The following is a 21,546-nucleotide window of genomic DNA, read 5'->3' as shown; positions in this document are numbered from 1 at the left end:
GCAATACTTTAGTGTCGCTGACTGTGTGTGTATGTGAGTCGCTTTGGCCTCTTTTCCTAGTTTACGTGTGCCCCAGACTTGTCGTGGGCTGCCCGCTGAAGGCTCCCTGCAGGAGTGTGAAGCAGTTCTTGTTCGCAGGAAGTGTTTAAACTCTGAGGTCCACTACCTAGGAGGAAGGGGCGTTACCGTAGTAACGATGTATTGATTTTGGTGAGTGTGTGTTGGGCGGGGGAAGGCAGAGGAGTTTCTAAAGGGACTATCGTAATTAGAAGGCGTAAGCGACAGAAGGAAGTCCAGACATGGGAACGGTTAACCGGCCGATCGCAGCAAAACCTCTGAAGAAGAAAAAGTATCCAACTGAACTCTACATATGAGAAGCACCTGAAGAAAAATAGTAAGGGGCAAAGTGTGTAAATCATTCAAAACAAAAGGGTTTTGTAAGTTACAGAAGAAGTTTCAGATTTAGAGAGGGCGCGGTTTTACCTTAAGCAGTTGGTTGGTAACTTGTAGTTGCTTAAAAATGTAACTTTGATCAATTGTGTATGAATAGAAAGTGGATTAAATCTAGAACGAGAACTTTGTAGAGCCACAGTTATGGGAGGCCTTTTTCCTCTCGTGACACAATGAAGTAAAAATAATAAAGAAAGAAAGAAAGAAAGAAAGAAAGAAAGAAAGAAAGAAAGAAAGAAAGCAAGCAAGCAAGCAATAGAGAAACCGTTAAGGAAATTCACTACATACCAGATCACAAAACAAGTCTCAGAGTTCTAAATACTGAAGTAATTACAGCCACTAAGCATGAGCAGTTGAAAATTAGTAACGAAAGTAGTTTATCCATTTGCTAATTTGAATACCTGTATATACAACATAGGTATTGATAAGAAAATGGAAATTGAGTTATTTAAGTCTAGACAAAAGTATCAAAAATGAGAGCTATAATCAAGGTGGTAACACTGGGACAATTACGTAATCTCAAGTATACATGTGTGAGAAAATGAAATTAATAAAAGTATGTAAACTATGATAAATAAAATATCAAGTAAAAAGAAGGTACAAATACGTGGAATGAATAGAACCATAACCACACGTATGGATTTAAAAATTACAGAGACTAAGATACAGGTGTAAAAAATCCCAAGGACAGTTTTAACATTTCAGATGGAATGGAGTCAAAAACGATCGTCATGACTCATTGGAGTATTTCAGGAATGCGATAAGTAAATTAAACATCAGGGTGCCTGGGGGGCTCAGTCAGGTAAGCATCTTCTGACTCTTGGTTTCGGCTCAGGTCATGATATCACGGTTTGTGAGTTTGAGCCCCATATTGGGCTCTGCACTGACAGTGTGGCACCTGCTTGGGATTCAGTCATTCATATTCATATTCATTCTCTCTCTCTCTCTCTCTCTCTCTCTCTCTCCTTCCCTCTCTCTCTCCCTCTCTCTCTCCCTCTCTCTCTCCCTCTCTCTCTCCCCCCCCAACTCACATGCACATGTGCATGCACTCTCTCAAAAATAAAAGTTTTTAAACTATTAAAAAAAAAAAAGAAAACCCACGAGAAGATCATATTCAGTGGTGAAACACTGAATGCTTTCCCCTACAAAATCAAGAGCAAGAAGGTGGTCCACTTTGGCTACTTGTATTCAGCATTGCACCTGAGGTTCTATAAAGGGCACTTAGGCAAGAAAAAGAAATTAAAGGCATCCAGATTAGAAAGGAAGAAATAAAACTATCTCTATTTGTATATATAATATGATCTTGTATATTGACAGTCCCCAGAATTTCACTACAAATTTAAATACTTAAGAATCAATTTAACAGAAGTTGTTCGAGACATGTACACTGAAGGTTACAAAATATTATTGAATGAACTTGAAGACCTAAAAAGACATCCCATGTTCATTGATTGGAAGACTTAATCTTGGGATGCCTGGCTGGCTCACTCAGTAGAGCATGCAACTCTTGATCTTGGGGTTGTGAGTTCAAGCCCCACATTGAATGTAGAGATTACTTAAAAACAAAATCTTAAAAAAGAAAAAAAAAAGACTTAATTTTGTTGGGGTAGCAATACTCTGTGATCTGCAGATTCAACACAGTTGTTGTTGAAATACACCTTTTTTGCAGAAGTGGACAGTGGGTCCTGAATTCATATGGAAATGCAACGAACTCAAAATAACCAAAACAGTCTTCAAAAAAAATGAAGTTGGAAACACACATGTCCTTATTTCAGAAATTAATACAAAGCTGCAGTAATAAGGATGATGCTAGCTGATATATATGTGTGTAGTTATATGTATGTAGACATATATATAAGCCATTGAAACAGAGTCTGGAAATAAGCCCTTATATTTATAGTCTGTTGAACCTGAATCCTTGTATTATGGTGCCAGGACAATTCAATGGAGAAATGGTAGCTTTTTCAATAGATGGTGCTAGGACAGGACAGGTGAATATCCACAAACAAAGAATGAAATTGGATCTCCTATTTACAAGACAGGGGAATCACAGAGTTCAATGTAAAAGCTAAAATGAAATTAAATCTTCATGACCTTGTCTTAGGCATAGCCTCTTCCTACAAGAATTAACAGTAGGGGTGCCTTGGTGGCTTAGTCGGTTAAGTGTCCCAACTCTTGGTTTGGGCTCTGGTGGTAATCTCAGTGTCATGGGATCGAACCCCATGTGGGGCTCCATGCTGAGGATGGAGCCTGCTTAAGAATTCTACACCCTCTTTCTTGCTCTCCCTCTACCCCTGCCCCCCAGCTCATGTGTGCTCTCTGTCTCTCAAATAAAAAAATTTAAACAAAAAAAAGAATTAACATTCAGAAGACACAATTCCTGCTTTAGTCAGTTGCTTAAAATGTAAATGGGGAATTACACAGAATAATATAGAAGTCTACATTACTGCTAATACCAGACATACAGAATTGTAAGAAACTACTATGTACAGTCATTTACAACAAATTGGGCAATCTAGAAGACATGGATCCACTCCTAGAAACATACAACCGTCCAAGACTGAGTCATGAAGAAATAGAAAATCTTAACAGGCCAGTTAAGTAAGGAGATTGAATCTGTAAGCAAAAACCTCCCAGCAAAGAAAAGTCTGGGACCAGATGGCTTCACTGGTGAATTCTATCAAACATTTTTTTTAAAGAAGAACTAATACCAACCTTCCTGAAACTCTTCTAAAACATAGAAGAGGAAAGAGCTCTACGGAACTCAATATATGAAGCCAGCATTACCCTGTTACCTGCATGACAGGGGAGCTACAAGAAAAATACAGGGCAGTATCCATAATGAACATAGATGCAGAAATGCTCAGCAATATAGTAATAAAGCAAGTTCAGCAATGTACGATAAAGGGAATGTACACCAGGATCAAGTGGGATTTATTCCAGGGATACAAGGGTGGTTCAACCTCAGCAAACTGGTGTGATCTACCCCATCAACAAAACGAAGAATGGCCATCGTTTAATCATTTCAGTAGATGAGGAAAAAGCACTTGACAGAATTTTCTTTTTTTTTTTTTTTAATTTTTTTTTTCAACGTTTATTTATTTTTGGGACAGAGAGAGACAGAGCATGAACGGGGGAGGGGCAGAGAGAGAGGGAGACACAGAATCGGAAACAGGCTCCAGGCTCTGAGCCATCAGCCCAGAGCCTGACGTGGGGCTCGAACTCACGGACCGCGAGATCGTGACCTGGCTGAAGTCAGACGCTTAACCGACTGCGCCACCCAGGCGCCCCAGAATTTTCAACATCAATCCTTTCATGATAAAAACTCTTCACAAAGTGGGTGTAGAGTGAATGTTACCAACATAATAAAGGCTGTATATGTGAAACACACAGTTAACATCATACTCGACAACAGAAAGCTGAAAGTTTCTCTGTAAGATCTGGACAAAGCAAAGATACCTACTCTCGACACTGCTTTTCACCATAGTGTGCTGGATAGTCCTAGCCAGAGCAAGTAGGCAAGAAAAGGAAATAAAAAATACCCAAACAGGTAAGGAAGAAGTGAAATTATCTCTTTGTAGATGACATGATAATGTGTAGAAACCCCTAAAAGACTACCAAAAACTGTTAGAACTAATCAGAAGTTCAGGAAAGTTGCAGGACATGAGATCAGTAATGTTTTTATATGCTAACAATGAACTAACAAAGAGATTTGAGGAACTATCCCATTTACAATTGCATCAAAAAGAGTAAAATACTTAGTAATAAATTTAACCAAGGAGGTGAAAGATTTGTACACTGAGAACTACAAGATGTTGGTGAAAGAAATTGAAGAAGACACAAATAAGTGGACAGAGATTTTGTGTTCATGGATTGGAAGAATTAAAATTATGAAACTGTCTTTACTAACCAAAGCAATCTGAAGATTCTTTGCAATCCCTGTCAAAACTCCAGTAACACTTCTCGCAGAAATGGAAAGGAGCAATCCCAAAATTCATACGTGTCAGAAACAAATTCCTGCATATTAGGCAACTAAAATTTGACAAGGGAGTTTAGGAATGCCCAGTAGGGAAAGGATAGTGTCTTCAATAAATGGTGCTGGGAAAACTGGACGGCCACATGCAAAAGAATGAAACTGGATCCCTATGTTAACACCATAGGGTGTTAACACAAAATCACCTCAAAATGGATTAAAACACACAAACATGTGTAAAAACACACAAAAATCACCTCAAAATGGATTAAAGACTTATAAATATAAGACCCAAAACTGTAAAACTCAGAGAAGAAAGTATAGGAGAGAAGCTCCTTGACATTGGCTTGGCAGTGGTGTGGGGGGTTTTCACTGGAAGCAAAGACAGCAAAAATAAACAAGTAGGACTACATCAAACTAAAAAAGTTCCGTACATCAACAAAATCAAAAGACAACTTATGGAGTGGAAGACAATATTTGCAAATTATATATCTAATACGTTGTTAATGCCTGAAATATATAAAGAACCCACACAACAGCAAAGAAACAACCCTAGTTAAAAAGTGGGCAAAAAATAGACCTTTTTCCAAAGAGGATGTACGGATGACCTACATGAAAACGTACTCAGTGTCACCAATCGTAAGGGAAATAGAAATCAAAGCCACAAGATATCAGTCTCCTCGTGTCTCTTAGGATGTCTGTTATTAAAGAGGCAGTGGGTAACAAGTGCTGGTGAGAATGTGGAGAAAAGAGAACTCTCATGAACTGTTCGTGGTAATGTAAACTGGTACAGCCAGGATAGAAAACAATATGGTGGTTCCTCGAGGAATGAAAAGTAGAGCCACCATATGATCCAGCTGTCTCTCAGCTCTGGGCACATCTATGTGAAAGAAATGAAAACATCATCTCAAAAGAGATCTCTGTCCTCCCATGTTCACTGCAGCATTATTCACAGTAGCCAATACATGGGAACATCCTAAGTATCCCTTGATGGATGAATGGATTAAGAAAATGGTGAACAAAAATATTTCACGAATTATTCTTCAGCCATGAGAAAGAAGGAGATTCTGCCCTTTGCAGTAGCCTGGATGAACCTGGAGGCCAACATGCCAAATGAAATAAGCCAGCCAGAGAGAGACAAATAACGCATAGTATCCCTTATATGTAGACTCTTTAAATAAAAAGTCAAATTCATAGAGTAGAAAAGTGGTTGCCAGGAGCTGGGGCTGGGAAGGGCAAGGTTGGATAAAGGTTGCAGTCTTTCAGTTACAAGTTATAAGATGAACAAGACCTAGGGATGTAACATGGTGACGGTAAATGATAACACTGTGTTGTATAGTTGAAATTTGATAAGAGACTAGAATTTCAGCATTCTCCCTGCCTTGCCAAAAAGGTAAGTGATGGAGGTGTTAGTTGACTCATTGAACTTACGTTTTCACAATGTGTATGTATATCACATCATCATATTTTACACTTTGAATGTCTCATAATTTATTTCCCAATTGTGCCTCCATAAAGAATTGTAATAAAAATACAACGTTCAAGCCTGTACCCTATTAGACATTTTTTTCTTTTCTAACTTTTGAGTGTTTTAGTGCGATGGGCAGTTTTACACATGGCAGAGAGACGAGCACATTTCTAGCCACTTAGTAGTACCGCTGAAATCTTTATTGAGATCTGGTTTATTTTTTTGTGGAATAAAACTTTAAGTTCTGTCTGTAGCTTACTCGTAGATGTATTGTGTTTTGTTTCTAGTTTTAATGGTGAAGCCACCCAGGAAATACCGCTTTATTGGTACCACGCATTAACCCACACATAGGAAGAGGAGCGCTTCTTCCTCTCTGGGGCAAAACTTCAGATTCAAAAGACATGGCCCCTAGAAAAATGCATGCACAAAGTTTTGCTTATAATTTCAAAAGGTTTGTCGATCTGGGGTCAAGACCTCCAGTACAAAGAACACGTACCATTGAAATGTGTCCTAATTTAAACATTAAGGCTGCTTTTGAAAACGTAGTCCAGAGGCGCCTGGGTGGCTCGGTCAGTTGAGCATCCGACTTCAACTCAGGTCATGATCTCACGGTTCATGAGTTCGAGCCCAGCATCAGGCTCTATTCTGTCAGCTCAGAGCCTGGAGCCTGCTTCGGATTCTTTGTCTCCCTCGCTCTCTGCCCCTTCCCCGCTCGTACTCTGTCTCTCTCAAAAATAAATAAACATAAAAAAAAAAAAAAGAAAAAAAAAAAAAAGAAAATGCAGTCCAAATCTTTAATTTTTTAGTTAAATTTCCAAATCTTATTGAAGAATGTAAAGTCCAGAATTTTAAAAGACTTAAACTAAAATAAATCATTCTCTTTTAGAGAAAATATCCATATGCTCTCTGAAGAAAAACAGAGAATAATGCTGTTAGAACGAGTAAGTAAATTTCTTTCTTGAAATGCAGTGTTGACTGTGTTCGTGTTCATTTTGGATGCCGTTACAAAATGTTTATATTGAAAACATACCAAGTTGTGTTTATAAAGTTAGATCTTTTAAAAAGTGGTTACTTCTGTGATTAATGTTTTGAGAAATCCTGTCATTTTTTTATTCAAGTGGCTAAATATTTGGTAATAGTATTCCAGGTCTGTTATTTGTCATTTCTTCCCAGTAAATGAAGTCTATATCCGAGAAGAAGATTGGTGGTCTTTATAAAATGAATATAGGGAATAATGGTTTTATTCAATAACAGTTCAGAATGCAACAAAAGATTATAAATAGGAACCCTCATATATTTATTTCAAAAACAAGGTAAGTATTTTCTAGAAGTGGGCAAAAATAGAGTATGAATAATGAGGACAAGTTAGGAGTTTTGTTTTTTGGGTTTTTTTGAGATTAATTGAAATTTTAAAAAAATGGCAATGAGGGGTTTCCTCTCAATTGTACTATCAGGTTATATATAATTTTGATTCAGAGTTAACATATCCTTATTCATAGATCATTTTCATTCCTTGGGCTTTTAAGATTTTCAACATTTTCTCTTGCTCTTTTCAGGCTTAATCGTCCAGTAAGAATCCAAAGTCAGAATTCTATAACTTTGTGTTCTATCGTGCATTCTTTTCTTATTAAAGGGTTGTGTGATCACCTTTGTGAAATTCAGCTGGGGTGTATGTTATTAACTACAGAATCCTCCTCTTAGGCCAGACCTGTTCCTATCCCCCCCCCCCACCCCAGTCTCCTGTCTATCCCCTAAGAGTCTTCGGGAATAGCTCCCAGCTATTTACTGCACATTTACAAGTTCCACAAGTAGTTCTAATGCATATTAAACTTTGAGAACCCTCAGCTTAGGTAAATGTACCTAAAATTGTTCTAATTCTCTCTCAAGCCTGTAAATAATTAAAACAGTTGGAAAGGATCCATAAAAAAGAATATCCTCACTAACTTTTCATACTAGATCAGAACATTAATGTGAAGATGAAGGAAATTTGACAGTTATGAAGTTTCAAGTAGAGAAGGTACAAGGGATAAACCACAGGTCCCTTTTTTTTCCTCCTGCAGACATTACAATTGAAAGAAGAAGAAAACAAGCGGTTAAATCAAAGACTGGTAAGTTATTTTTCTTGGCCAATAGATGTTAACATTTCAAAATGTTTTGCATTACATTTCATTATAAATACCGTCAGCAACATGTTTGGTTCGATGAATTTATTTCTAGTAGTTTCATTGGGCCGTGTGGGTCATTAATGACTTGATTCTCAGAGAGGTGACCGTAGGTCAGAGGTGCCCTCCGTGGCAGTAGAACGGACAAAGCTGACTACCTTACTAATGTCACGTTAATATCAGTCAGCAAATTCAAGACAGTGTTTCCGGTGATTGATAAGCTGTGATCACTTAGGATTCCGTAATTACATGTATTTGTAACATCAAGTTGGGATTCTTAAGTCAGTAACTCTTTATAGTTAGAAGTACTTTTTATAGGCCTTTTGGAAATTAACATATTCACTCTTAAGGGTGCGTAATTAATACATTATGTCCGTTCACTTTTTTTTTTTTAAACTGAACATGTTTGATCCTGACACTTTGCATGATACCCGGTATAATCTTCTGAATTAATCTTGGCTTTACTCTAACCTGCAAACATTGACCAATTACTTGAACAGTTATACAGTTGATCTTGCTTGTTTTAATAAGGCAGTTACTTCATTTTGCAAGTTCTAATAATTGTAAGTTATGAGGAAATAGGAATAATCTTAAGGCGTGTGTTCAGTACTTTTGAACAGTTTTGATACTGATTAGAATTGAGCTTTTTAAAAACAGTATCTTGTAGGGAAACATCTGCTTTTCTTTCCTGTACCTTATTGAACAGTAAAAGTTACATCTAAATTCTGTAGTCATTAGTCATATGGTCAGTTAGTCTACAGTCATTATAGTCAATCATTAATTTATCACCAAGACGATCTTAAGTCTATTTGCTGTTTTTGTAAGTACAGCAAACCGTTGTTCAAAAAGACTGAGAAGAGTTGCCTGTCTCAGACATCATTCAACATGCTGTTTGATGCAGTATTTCCAATAGATTTTAAGCTCTGTTTGGCAAGGGTGTTGTAGTCAGTTTTGTCTGTGTTCCTAGCACCTTCAGTAGTAACTGGTACACAGTTGATGCTTGGGAAGTGTTTGTGAAAGAAGGGATTTTGCCCTTCAGATCCAGAGGACCCCACTCCCACCCAGAGAGGTGTCTCAATGTTAAGCATACTTTCATGTCCATTTACAACTGTTTCCACAGTGTTTTCTTAAATCTAAGACCTCGTTTATAATAAATGTATGAAAAACTTAAGCTTTTTAAAAAATCTGAATAAAATATGGTCCAGAAAATGGATGGTCAAACTTGCCTTCACTGGCAGTATGTAGACCATTTGGATGATTTTGATAATAAATTGCTGTACTTTTAGGCCTTTCTGTTCATTATTTGTTATTGTTCTTTTTATTTTGTTTCAAGCACTAATGAGACCCTTCGTTATTCCAGATAATGTTCAGAGAGCAATGGAAGAAATTCTGAGAATCAGAATTAGACTTAATAAGAGAAATCCACTTGTCTGTCCTTGATTTGTGCTACCCACTCTGCTTGGGAAGTGAAGGCATCTTTACCATCCTTTCTGGCCCTGAGACTGGGGGACACGTGCCCCGTGTGTCATGTGATGGTGTCAGAAATGGATTAAAGCCCGTTTGAAGAGCAAGCCGTCCCAGCTGGGCTAAGGCAACAGCGCGTCAGCTCGCGTGTCTCGTCCCATTTTGTTCATCATCAGGAGAGGAAATGGGTGACAGTCACACCTTTCCTCATTTAGCACTTGCTCAGAATTGTGGGTTTTTAAACTGAAGCTTCTCAGAAGTTGCCTTGGACGTCAGAGAGGGACTTTACCGACTCTCAGAACTTTGTTCTCCGACCCACATTTCAGCCAGAGTAGCATTGTGTTTATTTGTTTTTCCAAGTTAGTGAGTCTTTGAGTAAGATTTTCCTGCAGAGTTTTTTGGTTTGTTCTTTTACCAGTAGATTTGAAACTGATGTGTAGAATTGGCAAACTCTTCTCCAAAAATTGTTAATCTCTTTCCCTGTGATATTTTTAATATTAGCTATGGAATTACAAATAAAATATTCTATACGTAGTCTTTAATGCAGCCAAATTGGATTAAGAAAATAACATAAGTAAGAGTGTAGGTGAATTTGTCCACTGAAAATTATTGTTGAAGGAAAGGAATTATATTAATGAACCTTATGCTTGGACTCTTAAAAGCTGAGGCACAGATCTGAATGTGTGTGACATCGAGAAAAATTTTTGCAGCAAGGACCTAATAAATATATGCGGTGCTTTAATTGTGTAAATAGCTTTATGAACTGTCCATTTTTTCAGATGTCTCAGAGCATGTCTTCGGTATCCTCAAGGCATTCGGAAAAGATAGCTATTAGAGAGTAAGTATTTTATTTATATTTTCGCAAAGTTTTTCCTGTGAAATAGAGTCACTGATTTAGATAGCATTGGATTGTTAACGGAAATATATTTCAGTGGCTGTAATCCTTCAGATCTCAGGTGCATTGAGCTTTGTACTCGTTGGTAGTAAAACATTTTCTATTAAAAGTAAAGGTTTTCTAAATTATTCTTGGAAGCATTAGGATTACATTCAATTACAGCTTTAATTATCATTTGTACACAAATACTTCTGAAATCTTTTTGACTCCACTTTTCAGCTGATGCCACCTCTTTAAAAAAATTTTTTTTGCATTTATTTATTTTTGAGAGACAAAGACAGAGTACAAGTTGGGGAGGGGCAGGGAGAGAAGGAGACAGAATGTGAACCAGGCTCCAGGCCCCGAGCTGTCGGCACAGAGCCCGACGCGGGGCTCGAACTCACCACCCGCCAGATCGCGACCTGAGCCGAAGTCGGCCGCTCAACCGACTGAGGCCCCAGGCACCCCCAGTGCCACCGCTTCTAAATCCTGTTGATCACCTTAGTCTTTTTCATTTTAGATCGGAGAGTCATTTCAGATAGGAGATTTTTTAAGTTGCAGTGTTTCTGGTTTCTATTTTTCAGACTTCGTTGTAATTGATACACTACAGATTCATAGTACACTATTAAATTTATCAGTTGAATAATTTCACAGACAGCCATCCTGTTCCACGGGTTTTGACACGGGCTGTTGGAAAGGAGGGTCTCTGTAATAAGGTTTTTGCAAAGCATTGTTAACAGCTCACAAACACTGGTTAGTCTTCTGTATTTTGTCTGTAATAGGTCTGTCAATGAAATTTTTGGTTGTCAGACGTCTGTGGTTACTGACCCTCATTAGAATCTTCTCTTTTCTCAGTGATTTGAAAGGGCTAAATGGTATCTGCTTTTATGTGTCAGCTGTATGTCAAGTCAGATCCAGGGTTGGGCCTTTCAAAGATTAGAATGGGATGAGCTTTATGAAAAAGAAAAAAACTGCCAGGGAGAGGCCCTATCTGCCTTTTTAAAGATGTTCTGGTGTTTAGCCAAAACAGTGCCTGCCACATCCTGTGAGGCGGGCATCGAGGGTTTGTAGGATAAGCAATTAATGAATAAAAAACTGTTCTCTTTTAAAAGCTTTCCCAGTGATTCTGATGATTTATCAGGTGCAAGACCTACAGAATTAAATGATCGTGGCAAGTGTGAAATCCAAAATTAACTTTCCTTGTTTTTTTTTTTATTACATTTTTTAATTCGAATTCCTGTATAGGTAACGTACAGTGTTACCTTAGTTTCGGGTGTGCAACATAGTATTTCAGCAACTGTGTACGTTACTCAGTTACTCAGTGCTCAACATGATAGTGTACTTACTCTTAATCCATCCCCCACCCCCCTCCCCTCCAGTAACCACTGCTTCTGTTCAGCATAGTGCTGGAAGTCCCGGCCACAGCAGTCAGACAGCAAAACGAAATAAAAGGCATCCAGCTCTGCAAGGAAGACGTATTACTTCCGCTATTTGCAGATGAGATGATACTACATCAAGAAAACCCTAAACCCTCCACTAAAACACTGCTAGACTGAGAGAGAAATTCAGTGAGGCCGCAAGATTAGCCTTCAAGGCCTGTTCATATTTTGAACATTTTGAAAACTGATTCTGAAGAGAGCATCACTTAGAGCCTGTGGGCAGCTACACCCACTTCCTTCTTTCCTCGCTCCGTGTTTCAGGCCTCACCCTAAAGCAGTCATTTCCACCGACTTGTTTAAGCCTGATTAAGTACATGAACTGAACACTGCTGGGCTTTCTTTCAAACAGAAGAGCACTATACCCAGAGACAGAAATAGCAGGTAGCGCGTAGTGTGAGTGGAAGATAAAGGATGAACATCATCTTCCTGTGACTAGATGACGGGGGGGGGGAGTGTTCTCCCCCCTCATCCAAACATTTGTTTTGTTTTGTTTTTCTAAACAATAGGTAGTGTTTGATACTTGAATATAGGGCTGAACACTGCAGAATATATGCTTGAAGTTTTCAGAGGAGTGTGGCAGTGACTCTTCAGGGTAATAAATTACATTCCTTTCTTCAGTTTTCAGGTGGGAGATTTGGTGCTCATCATCCTGGACGAGCGCCATGACAATTACGTGTTATTTACCGTTAGTCCAACCTTGTATTTCCTGCATTCGGAGTCTCTGCCTGCCCTGGATCTGAAACCAGGTGAGGGTGGTAAGTGTCACATCCGGAACCACAGTAGCGAAGCTGGAGCGCACGCAGTATGTCAGAGATTTTCCCCTCCTGTCTAATCATAACAGAATTACATCACTCAGACGGAACTCTGCTTAATACGTTTTTGTTTTTGTTTTGTTTTTGTTTTGTTTCGTTTTTTCGTTTTGTTTTTGTTGTTGTTGCTGTCGTATAAAATCTGCATTATCCGGATTATTTTCCAGGATTCTACTGACAGTTCGAAAATAGAGTGGATTTAATGAGATTGGATCAGATATACCCTAGCAGAGGCAGAATTATATTGTCAAAATTCTCATACACATGCAGCCTATTTTAGCTTAGTACACACTCATTTGTCTATAAAGGCAGTAAAGACCAGGTTTAGAAAAAAAGTTCTCCAGTTGTAAAATGCCTTTTCTATCCTACTTACCATCTTAAGTTCTTCCTTTTTTTTTTCTTTCATTAAACTTTTCAATACTTACTGGGTTTTTTTGGCTTTTTTAAAAAAACTTTGTTAAAATATACTAAATTACAGTGTCTATTGTCTATTGCTTTGATCTTTAAAAGAGAATAGATACCTTGGGATACTTAGCTTAAATAGGATTATTAAAGTACAGGAATATATGCCCATTACAGTTGATGTGTCCGTGTGGAATGACTTACCGACATGGGCAAATACCAATTCTTGAATTAGGCCAGTGTCACATGATCACTCCATCATGGCTGTTGGTGATGGGTTATACAGAAATGTGCATAGACTTGTACAGTTTTCGTAGAACCTTGAAAAATGAGAAGATAAGCTTACAACGTACTGATTTTGTGCCTTGAAAACAATGAACGTTGTGGTTTTTTTCGATTTTCTGGGGTTTTTTTCATTTCTTTAAATTTTTTTGTTTGAAAATGATTCTGAAATTTACCAAAAAGTTGCACAAGTACCAGCGTTTAAAAACACAAGAAAAGACCTATAGACCTTTACAGATTCACCTGTTGTTAACATTTTGCCCCATTTGTTTTATTCTACATGTGTATGTCTAAATGTATAAATGCATAAATATCCACAAACGTGTGTATTTTTGTTTCCAGAACTATAAGGGGCTAAGTTATATCATGGATCTTTAAAAATTTCAGTGTGCCTTTCCCAAGAGTAGGAGAGTTAGTGTTTAAATCTAGGAAACACTTCTTGTGTACCCTTAGAGGTCACAGTGCACATGACCACGTGAAGGGCTATCACAAGTCTTGGAGAAAAGAATTTAACAGTCTTACTTTACCAAGGAACTCTACCCTCCTGACCCCCACCCCACCCCCACTTTTTTAAAGAAATACAAAATACTAGAGTGTTTTTATGCCCTTGACAGTGGGACCCATTACTCCTCAGACATAAAACATAAGCATTCAGTTTTAGATCATTCTTTTCAGAAATCACGCATTATCTGTGAAGTGCTAAATTACTCTGTAGAGCATTTTCCATTTCTGATAGTTCATTCATGATATCCTTCATTTATATCCTGCCAAACTATGTTTAGGGAATAAAAGTCAGATTTGTCTTCTCTTGGGAATCTCAGGCTTTAGCCTAAGCAGACCATTTGTTGACTCAATACTTTGGGTCAACTCTTTTATTAGCTTCTCTTTTAATGAATTTAAAAATGAAACAAGTACTCTCCCTTTCTTAGCTTGTCACACTTTGGCTCTTTGAGGATTAGCTTTTCATCCTGTCTCCTCCCTCATTTGCCGTCTCCCCCCGCATTTTCCATCTCCCCATCACACAAGCACCGCCCTTCCGGGCTTTGCTTCTTAACCCGTTAGCCCTTAATCGTTACTTATTGTGCACCAACCACGTTACCGCTGCCGTGCCAGGCGTTGTGCGGGACAGATATGACACAGGCTCCTACCCTTGAGCACTGACGTTAAAGGCACCACCACCCCCCCACCCCCCCACAAAGGCAGTGCTTCGCTTTGAACCTAGAAGATAAATTTTGTCCGTCTGCTTTCAGAAATAGAAATGGCCATCTTCATTAGCATTTCGGTAGATGGCACTGTTGAGCTAATTTAGAATTCCTAGATTTATTTGTTCATGATTTGTACTTAGATTATTTGTAGTTCTTGAACTTTTATTAGTTCTGTGATTTGGTTTACCATCTATATTTAGTGAGGAAAGTTAAAATCAATGGCTGAAAAGTAAAATGATTCCATTTCTATCTCAGAAAACATTTTGTTTTTTAAGGATTTCAGTTTTAAGAGTCTTCCACCTTTTTTCACTTCTGAGAACTTTATCCGTCTGTTTTGATTCTGGCAGTTAATGTTTTCATGAGTAATTGTAACTACTTTTAAAAAGAAACTCACACTTTCATTCACTAGCTTCAGGTGCATCTCGAAGACCCTGGGTACTTGGAAAAGTAATGGAAAAGGAATACTGTCAAGCCAAAAAGGTAAAAACTACATCAGATAAAATAAACCTAGGAATCATAAGGAAGATTGAGATTCACATACTCCTTGACACAGAAATTGTTAATAGCGCAGTGGTTGGGTTTTAGCTCACTGGATCGAGTTAGGCCTGGTTAGGCCTTGAGTTTAAGGAGTGTGAGTACCAACCAGGAGTTTTACAAGGATTTGTTATTTCTCTTTAGAGAGTAGACATGGATAGATGATTACCAACAACTCATCAGCCTGTACATGAAAACTACTACGCTCTTCAGTGACTATCCAGTCATTAGTGTTTTCGTGTGCGAAGAAAGAACACGTAGCATAACTGATGATTGAGTGCATCTGTTTGTAGGCAGAGTTGTTCTCTTATTTTCATATGCTGTCCCCCGGGAAGGAAGATAATGTGAACTATCTGATGGCTGAACACGTCCCTGACTGTAGCGTCAGCACTGTCGACACCGTAGAGTCGGTGGAATCTACCGAACGGTTTGGGGCCTCTCTGCTCCAAAGCACTGATGGAACTTAAACTGTGTACTGACAGTTCTTCGGTACGAAATCGTGACCTGTGGCTCCGTTTGTACCGTATTGTTGAGCAACGATTACCAGCTCTTTCTTCCATCAATGTTAGTGGTTCCGTGTACTCTCAGCCTGGGGAGGGGCGGGGCTTGGGCACTTCGGTAAAGACTTCTGCTCGCCCGTGCTCCCCAGCCCCCAGTACTCTCGCACTGAGTAGTACAATCGGACAGTGCTGTGTAGTTTGGTTTTAACCATTGAAGTCATTCCTCTTCTTTTCTTCTTAGGCACAAAACCGATTCAAGGTTCCTCTGGGGACAAAGTTTTACAGAGTGAAAGCTGTGTCATGGAATAAGAAAGTATAACTTAAGGAAGAGATCAAACGTCCCGTGACACCTTCCTGATCTGTCCTACAGTGCTTACTCATCACTCCAAGAACAGCAGGCCGTCTTTTTATACGGAGGTCGCCGTGACAATACACTTCACTGGTGTATATCACTTCCTTTTTAACTGGCTACGTTTTAGGAACAATAAATTCATCAAAAGCCTTGGCCGACTTAAAATGGTTTTGTTTTTGGTTTTTTTACCCAAATAACTAGAAATGCGGACCAAAGTAGTTCATTTTCTCAAAGGGCATACCCTGCATTGTGGCTTACGGTGAGCCATATTAATTGCCTGTTACATATACATTAGCTTGGACTTAGATAGTAAATGTTAGCTCTTATTACCAGCATTTGTCCTTTTGTGAAATCAATATCAGAAAACTTGCACTCTGAAACACATTCTTTATAAAATGTATAAATTCTTCAGAACTATTTAAAGAGGAGTGTTACTGCATGCAGATAATCATAACTTTGAGTTTGCGTCTGTAGATTACTAAAGCAAATTGTTTCATTTATTTTTTTAAATGCCCTTTGACGTTTCAAAATAAAAACCTGTCATTCGATCGACTGATGTTAAGGCCAGCCGTAATCAGCAGTCTTCAAAAGCACTTTGAACAGCGGCCACCTGGGTTCTACGGGGAAGCGTGTGTGCTCTTGACCGTTTCAAACGCGGCACTCAAAACCTTCCCGACCTCTTTTGATTTGGGTTGGAAATAATCCTGTTGATGAAATCGTAATCCATGGTTTGAGTTCAGAAAAAGCATATTCATTGTACATTAACCATTTAGAGGTCATTTAAATAACAAAATATTGTATTGTAAAAGACATGTAGAATTTTAAAACAATAAAGATTTGAACCTGTAAATGTGTGTGCCTTTTAAAGAAGGATGCATTTTTAATATATTCGAGTGATTGCTGGGAAGTGTGAAAAACTTGTTCTGTATCATATCGAAAGAGAAACATGTTTATTACAAAAATGTTCTTTAACTATATACTATGTAACAGGGTAAAACAGTGTTCTGTAGAATAGAATTGTGTAAACTCGATATTTAGACAAATTGCTACGGAGCAAAGGTATTTAAATGAGTTAGTTGAGTTGGATGAGGCTTGTTTCAGGTTTGTTGCTAGAGAACGATAATAAAATGATTCTTTTTCAGAAAATATTTAATTTCTTCTTAAAAATAAGTTAAATATTTTTTTAAATATGTATATCTAATAGTACAGAAAATGGAATAAACACCATAGTGTATAGAAAACTGAATTTGACAACATATTAATGAATAAATGAACAAATGATTTCACATGTTTCTATTCAGTCCTTCCATGACCTCTCAGGGCAAAGAATACCAAAGCGATAAACTGCCGTATCTCCAGAGCGGTTTTGTTAAGCAGATTTGGTTGGGTCTGAATGCATCTGCCAGGCGGACCATTTTGACTGACTGGGTGCCTCTCACACATAGAAATATGTGGTCGTTGTGCTGTGGAGCCGCCGTGGCCTGACACTGAACGTGGAAGCCATCTCATTGACGCTGCTCTTTCATGGATTTTGTCACTTAGCGTTTTTCTTCCATCCTGTTTTATAGCCATCCCATCGGTGTCCACATATCCCTTTATAAAGCACATGGAGAGAAAATGCAGTTTTCTTTGTTAAAAAGAGAAATGGAACCTGGCAAAACTCTTGGAGTTCTTGCCTTTGTATGCTTACGGTCAGTGTACTGAGCGTTTGGGCATCAGAACCCCTGAGTTCCATCTCGATCTAACCTTCACTTTGGGCGACGGGCATTAGCTTTGAACCTCAGTTTTCTCCCTAGATGGTATGGTAGGACCTACCTACCTCGTAAGGTTATTTTGAAGGTTAAGTGATGAAGTTAATAAACCTATAAAGTGCTATGAACAATTTTAAAAACATTAAGTATTCAATAAACATTAGGTATTACAAAGATTTTTTGCATAATCAAAGCCTGTTAACATCCATTACCCAATCTCTCATAGAAACGTAGCTTGCTTTATTACAAGAATCATGCTTAAATCATTTTATTGCAAGTAAAACTTAAGCACACATGGATTATGTGGATAATTTTACTGATTTTCGCAGATACCTCTGCATATGCTAAGAACAGAAGGAGCAAAAATTATGTAAACTTTCATTTTTATTTTTTAAATTATCGTGGTGTCAAACATGCCTATGCTGGGGCGCCTGGGTGGCGCAGTCGGTTAAGCGTCTGACTTCAGCCAGGTCACGATCTCGCGGTCCGGGAGTTCAAGCCCCGCGTCAGGCTCTGGGCTGATGGCTCAGAGCCTGGAGCCTGTTTCCTATTCTGTGTCTCCCTCTCTCTCTGCCCCTCCCCCGTTCATGCTCTGTCTCTCTCTGTCCCAAAAATAAATAAACGTTGGAAAAAAAAAAATTAAAAAAAAAAACAAGACATGCCTATGCTTTCAAAACAGCGAACCCTCTCCCAAGCCCCTGTTCTGTTTCCCAGTTGTGTCACCTAGAGGTATACTTTTTAGCTTATAAGTGCCAAATAATACTATACTGCAATTATCTTGATAAATAATTTATCAATTTACTTTTTTTTTTTTTAATTGTTTTTCAACATTTATTTTGGGGACAGAGAGAGACAGAGCATGAACGGGGGAGGGGCAGAGAGAGAGGGAGACACAGAATCGGAAGCAGGCTCCAGGCTCTGAGCCATCAGCCCAGAGCCTGACGAGGGGCTCGAACTCACGGGCCGCGAGATCGTGACCTGGCTGAAGTCGGACGCTTAACCGACTGTGCCACCCAGGCGCCCCTCGATTTGCTTTCTTGTATGACATTTTAGCTATTTCGTAAGAACTTTCTCTGCTGCTTTTCCAGTAATTTACTATGTTACTTTCCAGCTGGTTGACGAGCATTTACGTTATCATGACTCTCTACTGTTTGCTGAGCAAAGTCGTGAACTACGATTACGTTTCTTTTCATGTACAGCCCACAGCCTTTACTAAGAGCTTTTCGACTGGGTTTTGTTTTTGTTTTTTTTCTTCTTGTGCTATTGTGGTGTGATTGCCACAACTGATGTTTTCAAGTGCTTCTTCATATTTTATTTCGTCAAGTCGCGTTTCCCAGAGACGTGCGTTCTGGAACCATCTCTCCCCGTGCCTCGTTATACACGGCCAGAATGAACTAATTCTCACTTGGAGTGTTTCTTCGAAACTTTCAGCCAGAGGCACACATTTGTTTTGCCGCCGCAAAACTGGTCATCTTTCCAGCTCAGGAGCAGTTTCCCTACCTTCCCAGCCTTGGTGGTCGGTCCCGATCTCTGGGTCAAGTGCCCATTGTTGCGTCACTGTTCATTCCAGACCCGGTACTCGCTCACGTGGCTGCGGGCATCTGTTGACTCCGCTCAGGCCGGACGCTCCGTGACGCCTTCACGCGAGTGTCTGAAGGCTAGTTAGGGCCGTCCTCGGGGATGCTTCGGCTCCCCTTGTGGCCTGCCCTAATGCCCTGGGGTTCTAAGCTTGGGCAACAGCATTCCTAAAAGAGAGGCAGCAAAAGTCAGAGGCTTGGGAGTCCAATTAGGCCACTTGTCTTTTGGTCAAACTAACAGAACCCACTCAGATTGCAAGTGTGGGAGTGGTGGGGGGGAAATTGTCTTTTTTAAACGACCACAGTTCTTTCTGAAGTTGGGTGCAAAGCAGCCGTTGCCCTTTAATATTTAGAAAGAGTTATGGATCGCCTCGGATTTTTTTTTTTTTTTTTTTTTTAGAATGTGATTTAGTGATGTCTAAAGCCACAAAACTGTAGGCAATCCTTTAAAATAATTTCCATAAATATGTCTTTACTTACTAGCGAAACCTGGAAGCAGTTAAAACTTACTGTCCACCAATCAATAGCTTTTATTATTAGTCATACTCTCAGAATATAAACAAGCCGTCTTTGGCCAATTTTTGAACATACTTTTAGATGATTTATCATCTTTGTAAGGTGGAAATTCTTTCAAACAATTCTTAACATAGTGGTAATGAGACTCTGCAGTCAGCTGAAAGCTATTTGGTTTACATACTTCTTAGGTGTCTCACACTTGGAGGCCATTAGACTGAGCGCCACCTGTTCCGTTCCTGCCTTAAAATAAATAAGTCTTACTGGCAACACCAGTCCTCGTGTTAGTGGAAACAAGTGGCCAGCGTCACTGTGACAAAATGCAAGATCGGTTCCCTGTGTGCTCTCATCAAAGCAGTAACTGCCCCACGCGAAGATACCCGGTGATGCCTCTCGATTCGGTGTCTGTGCCCCCCGTGAAAACGCTGTGCTCCTAAGCCATTTTCATAGATGTCACCCTTTCCTTCTGCCTCAGAGCAGATGCTAGGCCGGCAAGACAGAAGAATCCCTCCGTGCTCACTCTCACTATAATCTGGGCAATTCGGGAGTTTCCGACACTCGCAGGGTGAGAAAAATCTTTACCACTTTTACCAGTGGCTTCCGAAAGGTCTCCAGCTTTGTGGACGCTCATAGCAAAGATGCGTCCGACGGTCTAATTCCCAATTGGTGGTGTAATACTCCTCTCTCGGACTGATTTGGAAATGCCACCCGCGAAGTCCTCCACCCGTCCGTGAATAGCTAATGCAGGTGTCACTTGTAATGTCTTTGGAATTCCGCTGTACCGGTGACTGTCTGCCTAACCAGTCCAAGCCTCTAAGGCGAACTGCTCAGTGTCTTGAAGAGTTCTTAACTCCCACGAGTGTCAAGCCGAATCTCACGAGCGTGTAAGATGCCTGAGTTCTCAGCAATTCCAGTTATAATCAGATACTACAAGTTTACCTCTTTATCCAACCTGTTTAGAATTATGAATTCTGGGGGCCCCCCGGGGGGCTCAGTCGGTTAAGCAGCCAACTCTTAATGTTGACTCAGGTTGTGATCTCACAGTTGGTGAGATCGAGCCCCACGTCAGGCTCTGGGCTGACAGCGTGGAGCCTGCTTTGGATTCTCTCTCTGCTGCCCCCCCCCCCCCCCCGCGCGCATTGTCTCTCTCTCTCTCTCTTTTCTCTTTTTTGTCTCTCTCAATAAACATTTTTTAAGAGGTGTCCCCATACATGTAGGTATCAACTTTGAAAACAGGTTAGACATGGGCTAGTAGAAATGTATGCTTTGGCCCTCCATTTCATGCCACCATAGACATAACTAAATCCTTGCAAATACCACATTTTCATGAATATTCCTCGAGGTTAGCCTGAGGCACTGAATACAAGAAACCATGAGTGAGCAACTTTTTCAACTGTGGCCATTTTGTACTCTGGAAATCTTGCCAGAAGATCTTTTTTTTTTTAAGTAGGCTCCATGCACAGGGTGGAGGCCAGTGCAGGGCTTGAACTCACAACCCTGAGGTCAAGACCTGAGCTGAGATCAAGAGTCAGCTCAGGCACTGAGCTACCCAGGCACCCCCGAGGACTCTTTTTTTTTTTTTTTAAATCTTTATTTATTTTTTGAGAGAGAGAGAGAGAGACAGCACGTGAGCAGGAGAGGAACAGAGAGAGAAGGAGACACAGATCCCGAAGCAGGCTCCAGGCTCCGAGCTGTCAGCACAGAGCCCAATACGGGGTTCGAACCCACGAACTGCGAGATCATGACCTGAGTGGAAGTCAGACGCTCAACCGACTGAGCCACCCAGGCGCC

The 21,546-nt window shown here is 39.6% G+C and overlaps 1 protein-coding gene across 5 annotated transcripts in view; it reads left to right on the top strand.

Annotated features, from left to right (window-relative positions):
- Window positions 1–16,764, top strand: part of RB1CC1 (RB1 inducible coiled-coil 1) — a 92,314-nt gene extending 75,550 nt beyond the window's left edge. For 2 of the 5 annotated variants that reach the window (XM_047842995.1, XM_047842999.1), the window contains 5 exons: window positions 6,778–6,832; window positions 7,952–7,999; window positions 10,297–10,355; window positions 12,449–12,585; window positions 14,938–16,764. In XM_047842995.1, the coding sequence (XP_047698951.1) occupies window positions 6,778–6,832; window positions 7,952–7,999; window positions 10,297–10,355; window positions 12,449–12,585; window positions 14,938–15,113 (475 nt within the window). In that variant the 3' untranslated portion in view covers window positions 15,114–16,764. The remainder of the gene's footprint in view (window positions 1–6,777; window positions 6,833–7,951; window positions 8,000–10,296; window positions 10,356–12,448; window positions 12,586–14,937) is intronic. The other 3 variants (XM_047842998.1, XM_047842997.1, XM_047842996.1) reach the window with 3 other exon arrangements.
- The last annotated feature ends 4,782 nt before the right edge of the window (window positions 16,765–21,546 follow it).

Source organism: Prionailurus viverrinus, chromosome F2, assembly GCF_022837055.1.
Source record: "Prionailurus viverrinus isolate Anna chromosome F2, UM_Priviv_1.0, whole genome shotgun sequence".
NCBI classification, from domain to species: Eukaryota; Metazoa; Chordata; class Mammalia; order Carnivora; family Felidae; genus Prionailurus; species Prionailurus viverrinus.
Note: the sequence above shows the minus strand (reverse complement) of the source record. Positions and strands in the feature narration are given on the sequence as shown.